This window comes from Microtus oregoni, unplaced genomic scaffold (assembly GCF_018167655.1).
Source record: "Microtus oregoni isolate MIOR12 unplaced genomic scaffold, Mior012 000014F_ref0000157, whole genome shotgun sequence".
Classification (NCBI taxonomy): domain Eukaryota; kingdom Metazoa; phylum Chordata; class Mammalia; order Rodentia; family Cricetidae; genus Microtus; species Microtus oregoni.
Genome location: NW_024543073.1, coordinates 45,667,311 through 45,681,162, shown reverse-complemented (window position 1 = coordinate 45,681,162; position 13,852 = coordinate 45,667,311). Strand labels below are relative to the sequence as shown.

At 47.4% G+C, this 13,852-nt stretch overlaps 1 protein-coding gene across 6 annotated transcripts in view; it reads right to left on the bottom strand.

Annotated features, from left to right (window-relative positions):
- Positions 1–13,852, bottom strand: part of Znf827 (zinc finger protein 827) — a 170,742-nt gene that overhangs the window by 113,363 nt on the left and 43,527 nt on the right. For all 6 annotated transcript variants that reach the window (XM_041663640.1, XM_041663641.1, XM_041663643.1 and 3 more), the window contains exon 4: positions 8,247–8,727. In XM_041663640.1, coding sequence (XP_041519574.1) covers positions 8,247–8,727 — 481 coding nt within the window. The remainder of the gene's footprint in view (positions 1–8,246; positions 8,728–13,852) is intronic.

The window sequence follows — 13,852 nt, the reverse complement described above, 5'->3', positions numbered from 1 at the left end:
TCTCATGCTTCTCATCAGTCCCTGCAGGGGTTAAACCTTGGCCGGGATTCCGGATCCGCACACCCAAACCAAGTCTTCAGAGGTCCCCAGTGACAGTTACAATTGTGGACATGGAGCCAATAGGATACGGAGAACGGTCAAGGGTAACAATAGTGAGCGGAGCCACAGGATGAATAATGAGCTTCGTTCTCCACGGGCTAAACTACGTTTAAAGCCAGCATGGGAGACTGGGCATGGTGGTGCTCGCTGTCACCCAGCACTCAGGAGGTACGGACCAGAGGATCTGGAGTTCAAGGTCGTCTCCAGCTAGCCAATCTGGGCTACATGAGACCCTCAATAAAACAAAACAAAACAAACCACACATATAATGAGCAAGAGTGGCCATCTGTAGTAATCGCCTTAGCAGACAGGATGTCTCTCTTGTCAACAGCAGGAAGAACTGGTCCTGGAAAATCACTCAAGCCTCGAGGAAATGTGAAAGAAAGCTGTTTTCAAAACTCATGCTATTAACACATTCGGAAATGAAATGCCTTAACAGCACTGGAGTCATCTGCATAGAGACGAGGAGAAAGGAACCCCACAGGTTGGACCACATCCTGCCTATGGCCTTTTGGACTGATGGCCCACCCCAGAGACATCACCTCCTGACCGCTACACCTGCCACCTTAAGTTAAATTTGTGCTTCACGTATACATGTTCTGGGTGGCCAGACCCCAGAACAAAAGGTGAGAAGAAGGCTGGAAATGAAAAGGGTGTGTGCAGGAGCCCTCATTTTTCCTTCGTGTAGAGAGCTAGTTACTCAACAGAAAGAGAACTAGCCAGAGGGTGGCTGTCGGTAGAGTGCTAGGCTAGCAAACACAGCCCTAGGCTGGATGTCTCCGACCACATAAACTATGCGGAGTGGCTCATGCCTGTGATCCCAATACTAGAGAGATGAGGCAAGAAGATCAGGAGTTCAGAATCATCCTTGGATATCTGAGACGGTACCTCAAAAAGAGAGAGAGAGAGAGAGAAAGAGAGAGAGAGGGAGCGAGGGAGGGAAGAAGGAAGGAAAGAAGGAAGGAAGAGAGAGAGGAAGGAAGGAAGGAAGGGAGTGAGAGAGAGAAAGAAAAAGAAAGAAAAATAAATAAATAAATAAATAAATAAATAAATACAGGAAAAGTTAGATAACCAGGCCTCACTTGTGGAGAAATACTGGAGCAGAAACATCAGCATTTTTTGAAGGGCTTGAAGTGGGGCAGGGGGATGGAAGCTGGAAGGGCGAGATATCCAGGGATGCTATGGACCCTACCCAGAAAGAAGGGTCTATATAGATGTATTCTGAAGGCATGGGGGAGAGTGTAACTGGATTAGTGACTAAAAGCACATGCATTAGAAATGATGCCATGATTTGAAGCCAAGGAAAACAAACAGTGGAGCAGACGGAGGTCAAAAGACAGTTCGCTTAACCGAGAAATAAAAATTAGGTAATAGCTAATTAAGTGGTCACAAGCCAAGCCTTTGTAGTCAGCCAGGGCTGAATCTGTGCTCGGGTTTCTAACAGCCGAACCCTTCCAGTCTCGGCTTTCCCGTCTCTAGAACAGGTTTAGTGTTGACCCTCTTGTGCTGCAGAGGTTAAATGAGAAGTTGCAAAAGGCTGTTGGCACAGTGCCTGGTTCCCAGAAAACATGTCTGGTTAGTGATGCTCTTACACCAGCAGTAGAAGTGACAATGATAACAACAGGGCAGAAGGAAAGGAAAGGCTGGGGTTCCGTGTTAAGGATACAATTGTCTATGATAAATTTTTCCAAAGGTCTGCCAAGGTAAAACATTACTCCGGGGTAAAGACCTGCCAACGAGCCTGACGACCTGAGCTCAATCCCTGGAGCCCCCACAGCAGAGGGGAAGAAACAACTGACTCCTGTCCGTTGTCCTCTGACCTCCACATTCATGCTGTGTCCCCCACTCCACACATTCAAAATAAATAAGGAAAATGTAATACGTTTTTAAAAAGTATTCTGGTGACTACCATAGAACTAGCTGTCCATACGCAGCACAGGGAGGGAAGAAATGTCTGACCGCCAGCCCTCACCTTTCCGCTGTTATGACGTAACGTGTTTGAGGACTGACTAGGGAAGGTCTGGAATGTAAGCTGGCTTGTTACCACTCTATCTGTAGAAGCCTAAAATAGTAATGCAACTTCCATGGCTGGAGCGTGGCTTGGTGCATAAGGCCCTTGGTTCCATGCCCAGTACCACACAAAAAAATTAATGCAATTTCCAAAGGTGCCTGCCATACAAGAGTCACAGGAAGGCACTGTGTTGGAGAGGCTGGCCAAGGGCAGAGAACATAATCAACTTCCTGGATGGTGACGTCTTTACTTTGCAGTCCGGGGCAGGGACACGTTTGGCCCAGGAACACTGGAAGCACACAGCCTGGATTTCAACCCCCGTCTGTGTAGTTATTAGCTGTGTAAATATGAAAGGGATCTTTAAGCCTTTCTCAGTTTCCTATCTGTAAAATGGAGTGATAACAATAATCACGCAGTTATGAGACTCCAAGAAGCTCAACACAGCAAAGTCAGCACTACAGACACGGATAGAGCAGCAGCGAGTAAAAGCCTCCCAGTCTCCATCCACACAAACTCCAGCTCCAGGCTCTGCTTGCGTATAAGTCTGTCTGTCCCCTGCACTAGCAAGTCATTAAAAGGAAGACATAGCCACTCTCTCTCTTTCTGGGCTTCCCCCCCTCCCCCAGAGGAATCACCAAGTTCAATAAAGTCCAGAGTTTCAAAAGGGCATTCAGGCTGTCTGCTCATATACTACCCTCCTGCAGCTGCTCACACGAGGAATTTAGTCACGTGGCCTGAGAGTGCCTAGGCAGGACTCAACAGAATGGCTAAACCAAACCTGAAAAGCGACTATCAAACAGCCCAGTCAGGGAACCATGCCCCCATGGTGATGTGTGAGTCCCTGGCTACCAGCACCGATGTCTCAGGGTGTGAATGGCACAAGACTGGCATTTACATAGAAGAAGGCCCACTTGTTAAGATGCGGCTGAGAAGGCCGTCAGAGCTGCCAGGCAATGGGCATGGCTTGGTTGGCTGGCTATCACCAGCAGGAGTGCTAACATTTATACATAAGCCCGATTGTTACTCCCAAATGCATCAAAATAGTAAGCAATAGATGGAGAACAAAGGCCTCTGGGAAACAACAAGGCATGGCATAGGCACGTCTGTGGGATCTGTCATTTCTACTTGAAAACTCGCACTGTTTTACGGCCGAGGCCCCTAAGCCAGAAACACTTGAGCAAGCGCCTGTTCACAGCTGCCTCTGTGAGGCTGAGCGTGAGTCGGTGTTTCAGAAGGTCCATCTTTCCGACCTAAAAGTATTCTGGTGTTGGGTTTATAGAGCTAATAGGATGCGGGAGACAGTACAAAACTTTTTTTTTGTTAGTTTCTAGATTAAAAATAGTTGAAATGACTTATATCTTTTATTTTGGAAAGCCAGGGACAAAAAGATATCCCTTGCCAACAAGTGAGGTGCCAAGTTTCTGTCAACTAGCTGCTTGGTTATAATCTGGGGAGTTAGAATTAAATTTCTATCTCGAAAAATGGCATCTTGAAGAAAAAAAGATGGTGTAAGGCTATTGCAGGAGCTTGTAATTTGGTCCTCTGATGAGGATGCGCACAGCTTTTGTGTGTGCACATGTTCCTGTGCACATGTGTTGGTGTGAGCTGCAGCGGTATATGCACAGGTCAGAGGTTAACCTTTAGGAGCCATCCACCTTGTTGTCTGAGGACAAGGGCTCTCATTGTACTTAGGACTTGACTCTTAGGACAGGCCGGCCAGTGAACCTCAGCAACCCACCTGTCTCTCTCCTTCTCAGGGGGATTACAGCCTCCTACATGGGTGCTGGGGAATTAAGCCCATGTCCTCAGGCTTGCTCGGATAAACACTTGACTGAAGTTCCCATAATTTGGAAGCTCCCAGTCTTCTCTGGGGATTATCAGATTGGACAACGTCTCTTGCCATGAGCCCTCTGGAAGAAAACCATAGGGTTCATGAACAAAACTCACGCAGGCTTCCCCTTCATACCAACCTTGGTCTATAATGAGGTAGCATCTCGGACTCAGTTTACATCAGCATGTCTTTTCATGGGCTCAGATAAAATGAAAGCTGAGCTATACTCAGCGATTCTGATTTATACTGAAAAACACTGTACCGAGTTAGGGTTGCTTGTTTGCTTGTTCGGGGGGTTGTTTGGCTCGTTTGAAACACCCCTCCTCTAGTCCAGGTTGGCTTCTAATTCTCTATACAGCTGTGAAGTAAACTGAGCCTCCGGCCTCCACTTCCCTAGTGTTAGAATATGACAGGCCTGCATCACTCTCTCCAGTTTATGTGGTGCTGGAGATCTAACCTGGGACTTCGTGCATGCAAGGCAAGCCATCTCCGGACTGTGCCGGGTCTCCAGCCCACGGTGCCCACTGCCTGTCACCTATCAGCTGACCTTTGTCCCGGATGCCTGTTAGAATCGCCAGAGGAATGCAAGGAAAATACCAACGTCTGGGCCTACCCCAGACCAATTAATTAAAACATCATTTTTGGGCTCTGGTATTTTACAGAAACTCCCTAGGTAGGGCTCGCTAGCTGTGGAGCTTAGGAACTGCTGCTGGCCACAGGAGACAGCCCCATGGGTCAACAGGAGCGGTAGCTTCCTGGGTAAGCACCTCTCCAAGGAACACTCCCAGTCATGTGACCAGGGGTAGGTCACCCTGTTATCCAATAATTTGCATACGTCTTCTGGCTTCCAGGAAAGAGCTGTGTGTAAACAGCAGAACCACCTACCGCCCTGAAGGACTGCCTCCCAGGCCCAAACCCCTCCCCCAGAAAAGTCTACGAAATTATTTTTTTCCCCAACAATGCAGAAAGCCAGCATTTGACGGTGAGCCTGGATCTAGGGAACACTGTCCTCAAGGACTGAGGGATGTTGTCAGGCTTCACCGGGGAAAACAGCTGCAGGTGCAGAGAAGGGATTTTATTCCACAAGCCTATAACCAGCAAACCTCCAAATTGAGGGAGCGTTGCCCATGGTCCTCAAACCTCCTAACACTGTGACCCTTTAAGTCAGGTCCTCATGTTACGATGACCCTCAACCATATAATTGTTTCGTTGCTACTTCATAACTGAAATTTTGTTACTGTTATGAACCATAACATAAATATCTGATATACAGGATATCTGTTATGTGACCCTCATGACCCACGGGTTGAGAACCGCTGAGTTAGAGTGTATTTAAAACTGCAATGCATCCTACCCAGTGATTGTGAACCTCAGGGGGCTCCATTCGGTGAGTTTTATGCTTGATTTTAACTGAAGGAGCAAAAAGCATCAGGGGTTTTCTTTCTCTCCTTTGGAAACAAGTAAGTGTCTGCATGCTTGAACTGTGCTCCGTTTTTGTAGACCGTGAACGGACACAGAGACTCCCAGGATGGGTGCCCAGGAACAGCTGCACCCCATCGTACCAGCAGGTGCGAGGACAGAGCCCCAGGGGGAACCGTGCAGGAACAATGGTGCCATTATGAGAGCAACGGACAGGGCCTGGGGCTGACCACTAGGCCACACTGTTTGAGGGCAAGGAGAGCAAGAAACTCAGCCACAGCTCCCTGGGATTGTGTCCCTGAATGGCAGCCACTAAGAGAGCCAGGTAGAGCACACAGCAAGCCCAGCAGTCAGCAGCAGGCCAGACCAATCACACAGCCAGTGTGGGGGGAATCTGCAGAAAAACACATTCCTTTCCTTTTAACATAACTTCTCCTCCCGTGGGCAGCATTGCCACAGTCACCAAGTTTACATTTACATCCAAATATGCACACAAAAAAATTACCGATGCATCTCGCTCCCTGGTGACTTTATAACAGGTTGCTAGGTAACAGTGCATACAAGTCAGGTTTCAGGACCTCTAGTAAGCCACCATAAAATAGCTGCATGGGCCTTTTGCATAAACAGTGTGCCTTTGCTATCTGTTTTCTTATGCCAATTGATCAGTCGGGAAATTCTCCCATGGCCAAACTGTAAGCAACCCCCCATCAGCAACTGAAAACAACAGACCACTATATATACGCGGCTTTGGCACACGACGCTTCACCCCAGCCTACAAACTGCTTCTCCTTCTGCCTCTGCTGTTCCAAGCTCTGGCTGTAAGCAGCTGAAGCCTTTTCTCATGCTCACCGGGATGCGCCGGAGCTAATAATCACAGCCCGGTGTCTGGTGGGATGGGAAGGGCTACCACTCAGAGGAACCCAGCGGGACATCAGTGTCCCAGCCCAAGATCAAGCCTGCCAAGCAGCCCGGAAAGGATCTGGGTCCTGACGAAAGGGACCCCACCTTACTACATGCTATGTACCCCCTGCTTAGTTTGTTCTTGTCTGTTAAGTAAGGAAACATCTACCATGCTAAACTATGCTAAATGAACGTGGCTTCCTTCTCCTGGGATTGCACCGTAAGAGCCCAGAAAAGCAGCAACCCATGGGTAACATCCTAGTTCGTTCATTGTTGTTACAGTTTGGGGAGACAGGGTTTTATGAAACCTAGTCTGGCCTTCTTCCAAGTCTTGGGATTGTAGGCAATCACCACCATGCCTGGGTCCCTACAGGTGGCATGCTAAAGGATCCAGAAGGCCCAAGGGAAATGCCCATTTCCCTCATATTTTGGTGAAAATTTAAATACAAAAATCTGACTATGTAGCATCTTGCTTTCCCTGAGGCTGACATGAAAAAGGAGAGACAAGAAGGCGAGGACCGGGAACCTGGGCCAGGTGAAACAGACGCCTGAGACCGGTCCAGGCAATGGATCTTCTTCAGTCTCACAGTGCATCCTTCAGCCTCCCCTGCTCCCTTCCATCTTGGATCATTTCCTGGCTGTCTCATTTTTCATCGCTTCTCTCTTCTGTCGCCCCTACTCATGTCTCCCATGGCTGAGGGGCAAAGATCAGGGTAAGGAAGTACATTCCAAAAGACCTGACTGAAGTGTCACGGAGCAAAGGGACTTCAGAGTGAAGCTGTGCCTCTCATTCACCTGGCAATGACATTTAGTGAAATACGACGCATGGTCCATTTAAAGGGAGGCGGTGACCAATTATTCTCCATTTAAAGGGTATTGTCAATCTCCAGAGAGCCGAAATGGCATTTGGAAATCATCCTGGGGACTGCCACCTTCACTGACAGACAGAACCCATTCTCAACCGACCTTTCTCCACCCTCTGCAATGCCTTTAAAATTTAAAATCGCATTTTCAAAACCAGCATAGGCCTACGTGTGCTGTTGCTCCAGGAGGGTAAGACAAACATCCAGCTACGCTCCACCCCAGCACAGCATTGCCAGCTCATCAAAGTCACCGAGAAGAAAACATACACACTGTGTTGGCGATGAAAAACAATGTCCATTAGCAAGACTTATTTTTATAACCTATACATCAGCCTCTGTTCAAAGGGCATGAGGTTGAGGGCAGCTGGGAAGGATGTTTGAAATTTTTTCTTAAATTCCACTTTCCTGGGGAGCTTACACCAGTCAAGTTCATAAAGGGAGAAGGTAAAATGGTGGTTAGTGGAGGCTGGGCAGCAGGTTGGCAGGAACTCTGTCCTTTAATGATACAGTTTGGGAGCGTGACATATTTCCAGAGATTACACGACAAGGTAAATGTTAATGCCATGAAAATGCACAGCACAAACATGTGTAAACCAGGATATCCTAGGGATGTTTTACCCTAATACAAAGATCCCGAGAAACTCATGGTAACCTTTAACCTTTGTCTAAGAAAAGTCTGTAATTCCTCATGGTAAACTTTTGTATATGCTCTTCAAAAAGCTTTGCGATTACAACAGTACAGACCCTGAGCATCAAAAAGGGAGACCCACACTTCAGAGACAGCGGCGCAAAGCAGGCAAGCCAATAAAGACCCAAGGTTGCAGGAAGCAAAAGACACACACATAGATTACTCCCCACCAAGTGCCCCCAAGGAAGAGCCCAAATCGGGGCAGGAGTAGGGGCAACCCTATTGCTTCCAGACCCGAGCAGAAGTAAGTCTGTTTTCAAAGAATCACCAAAACAAAATATAAAAAAAGGAAGGGGTGGGATAAAGGGAAAGAGGAAAGGAAAAAGAAAATATATCAGTGCATGAAGTATTGGAGCTCGAGGAAGCTTGAAATCGTCTAGCCCTATAGTCTTATCGTACAGAGGAGCAAGGAGAGAACAACCCTAGGGCAAGTACCTGACAGCTTCATGAGAAAATCGGAGGCCATCTTAACCGAGATGTCCTGGCTGAACAATGCTGCTGCACTGTTGGACACAAACTCGGAGGGGTCTTTCAGCTTTGTGTGGTTGGCGGGCCTGTCGGCAGCATTCAGGGTAAAGGAGGCAGGCAGGCCGTTATCTTCCTTGGGTTCCTCCTTCACCAGCAAAGGTGCCATGCCAGCCCCACCCTGGCCAGTCCTCTCTGGAGTATTAGACGTCATCACGGTCCCCACTAGCTCTGTCCCTCCTCCTTCCCTCTGCTGCCCCAGGCAGCCACTGTCACTGAGGTGGGGAGATCCCTTGACATCTGGGTCTGGGATCTCCTCCTTCACCTTGGCCTCTGTCCTCAGGAAGTGCTGATGGCAACGCATGTGCAGTTTCAGGCTGAAGTGGCGTGAGGAGGTGAAAGGGCACAGCTGGCACTGAAAGGTCTCTCCCCGGTCCTGGTGCTGATGAACCTGCCAGAGAAGAAGGAGAGTTGAACTGGTCGCCATGAGCTTACAGAAAATGCCTGTCTGTGGTCACACGTTCACCAGTCAGTCCTGCACCCCAGACAGGCCAGGGAAGAGATGCACCAGAGACGCTGTTCATGTCAGTGCACTGGATAAAGTCACTCCTGAAACACACAGTGGGCCTGTGGAGGTTAGGACTCCATCCTGACAGTCTCCATGCAGGCTTGGGTAGAAGCTTTCTAATAAGCTAGTCACATGATCGCACTTGATATACCTTGCGAAATGATGTAATCAGAAGTCAGGGACCAAAAAGACATAACCTTTCGTGAAATTCTTGGGACACCAATCCAGAGACTGCTGCTTTGCCAACACAATGGAGAAAAAAAAATGTCTCCAAGATATTTTGGCTTCACAGAAGGGGACATGGAACTCCCCAAGCCCCAAGAAGTATCTAGAACCCAGTTCCATATGAAGAAAGGAAAACAGGAGAAACCCCCTCTGGGTAGGAGGATGCCCAGCTCAAAAGTCGCCACAGGGTCTGGAGGATGTCTGTCGGCATGCAGAGCCGGGACAGCCTTGCGCATGCAGCTCCAAACCTGCCTACACCCAGGACCTGTAAAAACGGAGAGAAACTTTTCTATCTTCCTGTCACTACCAAATTTAGTGCCTCAAAAAGTGAGGAAATCGTTGCATTGGCCCGAGCCAGGCTTCGAGCTGGCACGTGTTCCTAAACTTGTGACTTCCCCATTCATCTGGACAACGTGCTTCATTCAGCACTGACCTGCTACAACCTGCTATTTCAGGACCAGCCCTCCCTCAAGGAGGAGCTGCCAGTGGAGGGGATCTATGCCAAACGATTTGGGGAAGTCCAGACAAGAACGTAAGCAATTGGCACTCAAAACAAGACGTCAGCTCCATAGGTCAGGGGTGACCTGAGTGGGATTTGAACATGGGTCTCAACGAAGCTAAGGGCTCATTTGCTCAATGTCTGCATCACCTGGCCACTCTGCTTAGGTCTCGTTTCCAAGAGAGCAAGTTTTACTACAGCTGTTTATGCCTTCTGAATGAAATCCAAAAGCATTCTTCACCAGCCAAAACACACTTTAAATAATGTTAAGTGACCAACAAAAGCAAAGAAATTAAAAGTTAATCGTGAGATCCTGCTGCCACAGCACCCCGCTGTGGCTTCCTGCAAAAAACAACAAAAGATATTCTGGGCCCCTGAATCCTATGCTTCTCAACAGAAACAACCATAAAAGCTTAAATGCACTTGTGATGGAGTCCTGCTCATTGAAAGGCGTCTCCTGTGCCCCAGCAGAGGGCAGAGGTGAGGAACCCACTTCTCCTTCCTGCAGTAGGGCCCCTTCCCCTTCTTCACTGCACACTGAGCCTTCCAGTCCCATTCTCACAGGATCCAGAAACTCCCCCATCAGCTCCTCAGCCCAAGTCATTTAGGAAGAAGCCCCTTGGAGGTCTCAGGTCACAGTCTCCTGCAGGTAACAACACCCGCATGCCCAGAGCCAGGTGGTAAAGGTCACCAGGCAGGAAGCTTCCACGTTCCTGAGCCTGGCGCCACAGGGCAGATTCCATTTCAGAAGTGTGCTCACATCTACTGACCCCAGAAAGGAGCTAATCCAAGAACAGACGCTCCAAAAGCCATTGAAGAAGAAATGGTGCAGAAGAGAGCCTGGGTTCCGAAATCAAGGGGAGAGGGAACCGCTGAGAAGGGGCGCTGTATGGAAGATTTCTTGAGGCTCCTTTTCCACGTCAACCTGGCCTTGGCATACTTAGCTTTAGGGAAATCGGTGTGAAATGAAAGGGAAAACAGGATTGGCTTCACTTTGGCACCTGTTAATTTATCCGAGACACGCCCTCCCACCTGAAATTTGGCTTACATGTGGCCTTTGAGGGAAGCACTGTCCCTACCAGTGGCAGCAAACCCCTCCTCTTCTGGAAGAAGAGGGCTTTTCTGTTATAATTCTGATTCCCTTTGTCCCTCTTGGACCTCTAGTGAGAAGAAATGCCGGCCCATAGCACAATATTCTCACTGGACCAGGTGAAGTGATATCAAGGCCACCTCCTGGGTAAATAGATGTGGGATACTTAGGTTAAAGTATTTCAAGACTTGGAGAAATTCCGGGGAGTATCTATATCCAACCTCTTAGTGGACCAGGCTCGGCAGGTGAGGGTCTTATGAGTGGTCCCAGCTCTCAAAATGGTGACCTCGGACTCGGAAGGGCAGAACTCAAGTGTGACCGCTGGTCCAGGTTCCTTCCGTTACTTCGTTGGTGCTCTCCATCTTTACTACTCTTTGCCTTTGCCATACAGTTTCAGCTGTGACCCTTACATATGATTCTTGCATGCTCGCTCATCGGGCAAAGCTGCAGCAGACCTCATGAGATCTAAGACACGCTGAGGAAGCTGGAGGCATTTTCAAATTCCTCGTGCAGCTGGTCATAAAGACGTTTGCACAATAAATTATGGAGAAAATGCAGGTTTGCAATTTTATGTATGTATATAGTTCCTAGGCCTGCATAGGAACACAATAACTACTGAATTTGTTGAGCAAATAAAGTGGAATCTCTGTTTTTCTGACATAAACCAATACAATCAATATAGGAGATTATATATCCTGAAGATAATGGCTACTTCTGCGGGATGAGATAAATGGCCAATTTCATATTCTTTGTATCAGTTTTTGTAAATTCTCAGTACTAAAAAGAGATCATGAAAAGAAGGAAGCTATAAAACTTATTTTGGAGTAATTTCTTGTAGCATTTCATTCATTTTCCCTAAACGTAAACGTTAATGTATTTTCAGACGGCTTTTGGGTAACTCTAACCGTGTTGGCTATACTTGCTGGCAGTTGCTCCTCCACACCGGGCTCCAGATCAAGGCTCTACATGAACGATCTCATTTAACTCTTATGCAGTGAGAAAGACCGTGTTTGTGCTCTCTGTTCATGGCAACAGAGGTTTAGAGGGTCTCAGCCATACTACTAAATGGTTACAAGTCTTAAGTCATGGACTCTCACTAAGCTAAAGTCATATCTTAACCTTTGGCTAGACTTCCCTACTTCTCAGATAAAATTCATTTTAGAAAAATTCCCCACATCTGCAGCCCCGGTAAAGAAAGCAGAATATGTGTGTGCATAAGACCACACCACAACATTCCTATGAGGAAAACACTTGCCAAATTTTGCAAAGTTAAATTATATTCTATTAAAAAATGTTTTAAGGCAACAGGAGGAGGAGAGAAGGGAGAAGAAATATGCCTTTGATAAAATTAAACTTGCATAAACGCTCCTCACAGTTCCTTTCAAAAGGAGTCGTAGCTCAACAGGTTAGGACACCATGAGTTTGAATAAAGAAGCGATTTCACACAGCCACTTTATTGTAGTGATTATTGATTTGTTCTGAAAGCATTCAGGACCCCACGACCCGCCGAGCCCAGGCAGCTCTCATCTGCGGCACTGCCACGGCCGTCTGCCTCTGTCATCAAGGCTCCAGCTCATCTCCCTGTGACATCGGGGTCAGCAGTGCCTGCTATTGAAACCCAGCCTTTTTCCATGGGTTTATAAATAGGTTGTTTTAAGTGACCCTGAGCTGAAACCAAGTTTACAAGGTGTCAGGGTAGATGCAAGTTTTCTGCTCGCTGAAGCTTGAAATTCACCAGACCTGATTTTTAAACACAGCTTAGGATCCAGTCACTAAAGCAGGTTCTAGGTTTAAAAGGGCTTCCTTTTGAAGTCTCGATGCTACAGGTTTAAAGTGTAAGGCTTTACCTAGGGAGGAGGAGAATGAGGAAGAGGAGGGCTTCGATAATAACTAAGTAGCCCCCGTAAATAATTCAGTCAACCAGAACTACTTAAATGAATTCTGAAGATACAGGGATAGCTGCTGAACCCAGGAGAAAAAGGCAAATGATAGAAAACAAATTACATCATGGATTTACTTTTTAAAAAAATCTGCTAAGCCATTTGCTGTAGCGAACAGAAATTTTGTGTGCCTGCACTTCCCAGACTTCAGTTCTGAGCAATGGCTGATGCATGCAGAAAGATTCAAATGCAAGGCTTCGACATAAACAAACACCCATTAGACTTACCCAGAGAAGAAACACCTTACACATGACAGCATGTCTAAGTCACACCGGAGTTATCGGTACAGTAACAAGACGCCAGGTGATGATTCCAAACACCTTAAGCCAGGCACTTTGCTGTGGCTGTCTCCTTGAACTAAGGACAGCTGCTGTATCTGCTCCTCCCATTTCATAGAAGGGAAAACTGAGAGCCTGGTGGTGACTTGCCCAGGCCTATTTGGCCAGCACAGTGCTGGGAGGATTTCAATTCAGGTCTTTGTCAAATTCAAGGCTTCGAGCTCTTGTGACCTCATGAGTGCCCCTCTTCCCATCCCCGAAGCAGTAAGAAAACCTCAGTATAAAAGAGCTACTTCTATATTGCCTACTTCCCCTCATTTCTGAGCATGGATTCTAGTCAGTTCTCTTCAAGAATATGACAGGTATGAGCTTCCCAATCAGTTCTGTTTTCCGTGTTTCGTGTGTGTGGTGTTCGTGTGTGTATGTGTGTGTTTGCGTGTGTATGGGTGCACACGCGCATGTTTACACACCCATGTGCACGTGTGTACACTTGCATGTGGAAGCCCTAGACTGAGGTCAGGATCCTCGGTCACTCATCTGCCTTATTCACTGAAGCAAGTTCTTCAGTCACACCAGAGAACTGATATGGCCTGGTCTTACCTATCCAGCTTGTTCTGGAAAAGTCTGTCGTCGTCTTTTGAGGGTAGGACTACAAGGAATAAGCCATCCTCTGCCCACCACTTACAGTGGTTTCTGAGGACTGGGACTTGGTCTCATGCTAACCTGTCAGGTGATTAACTGCTGAGCCCTCCCCAGACCTCACAGCTGTTTTTAATAGGACATTGAAAATGATGAAAGCCAGGTGGTGGTGGTGCACGCCTTTAATCCCAGCATTCGGGAGGCAGAGACAAGCAGATCTCTGAGTTTGAGGCCAGCCTGATCTACAGAGTGAGTTCCAGGACAGACAGGGCTACACATAAAAACCTTGTCTTGAAAAAAACAAAAACAAACCAAAAAAAAAAAAAAGGAAAAGAAA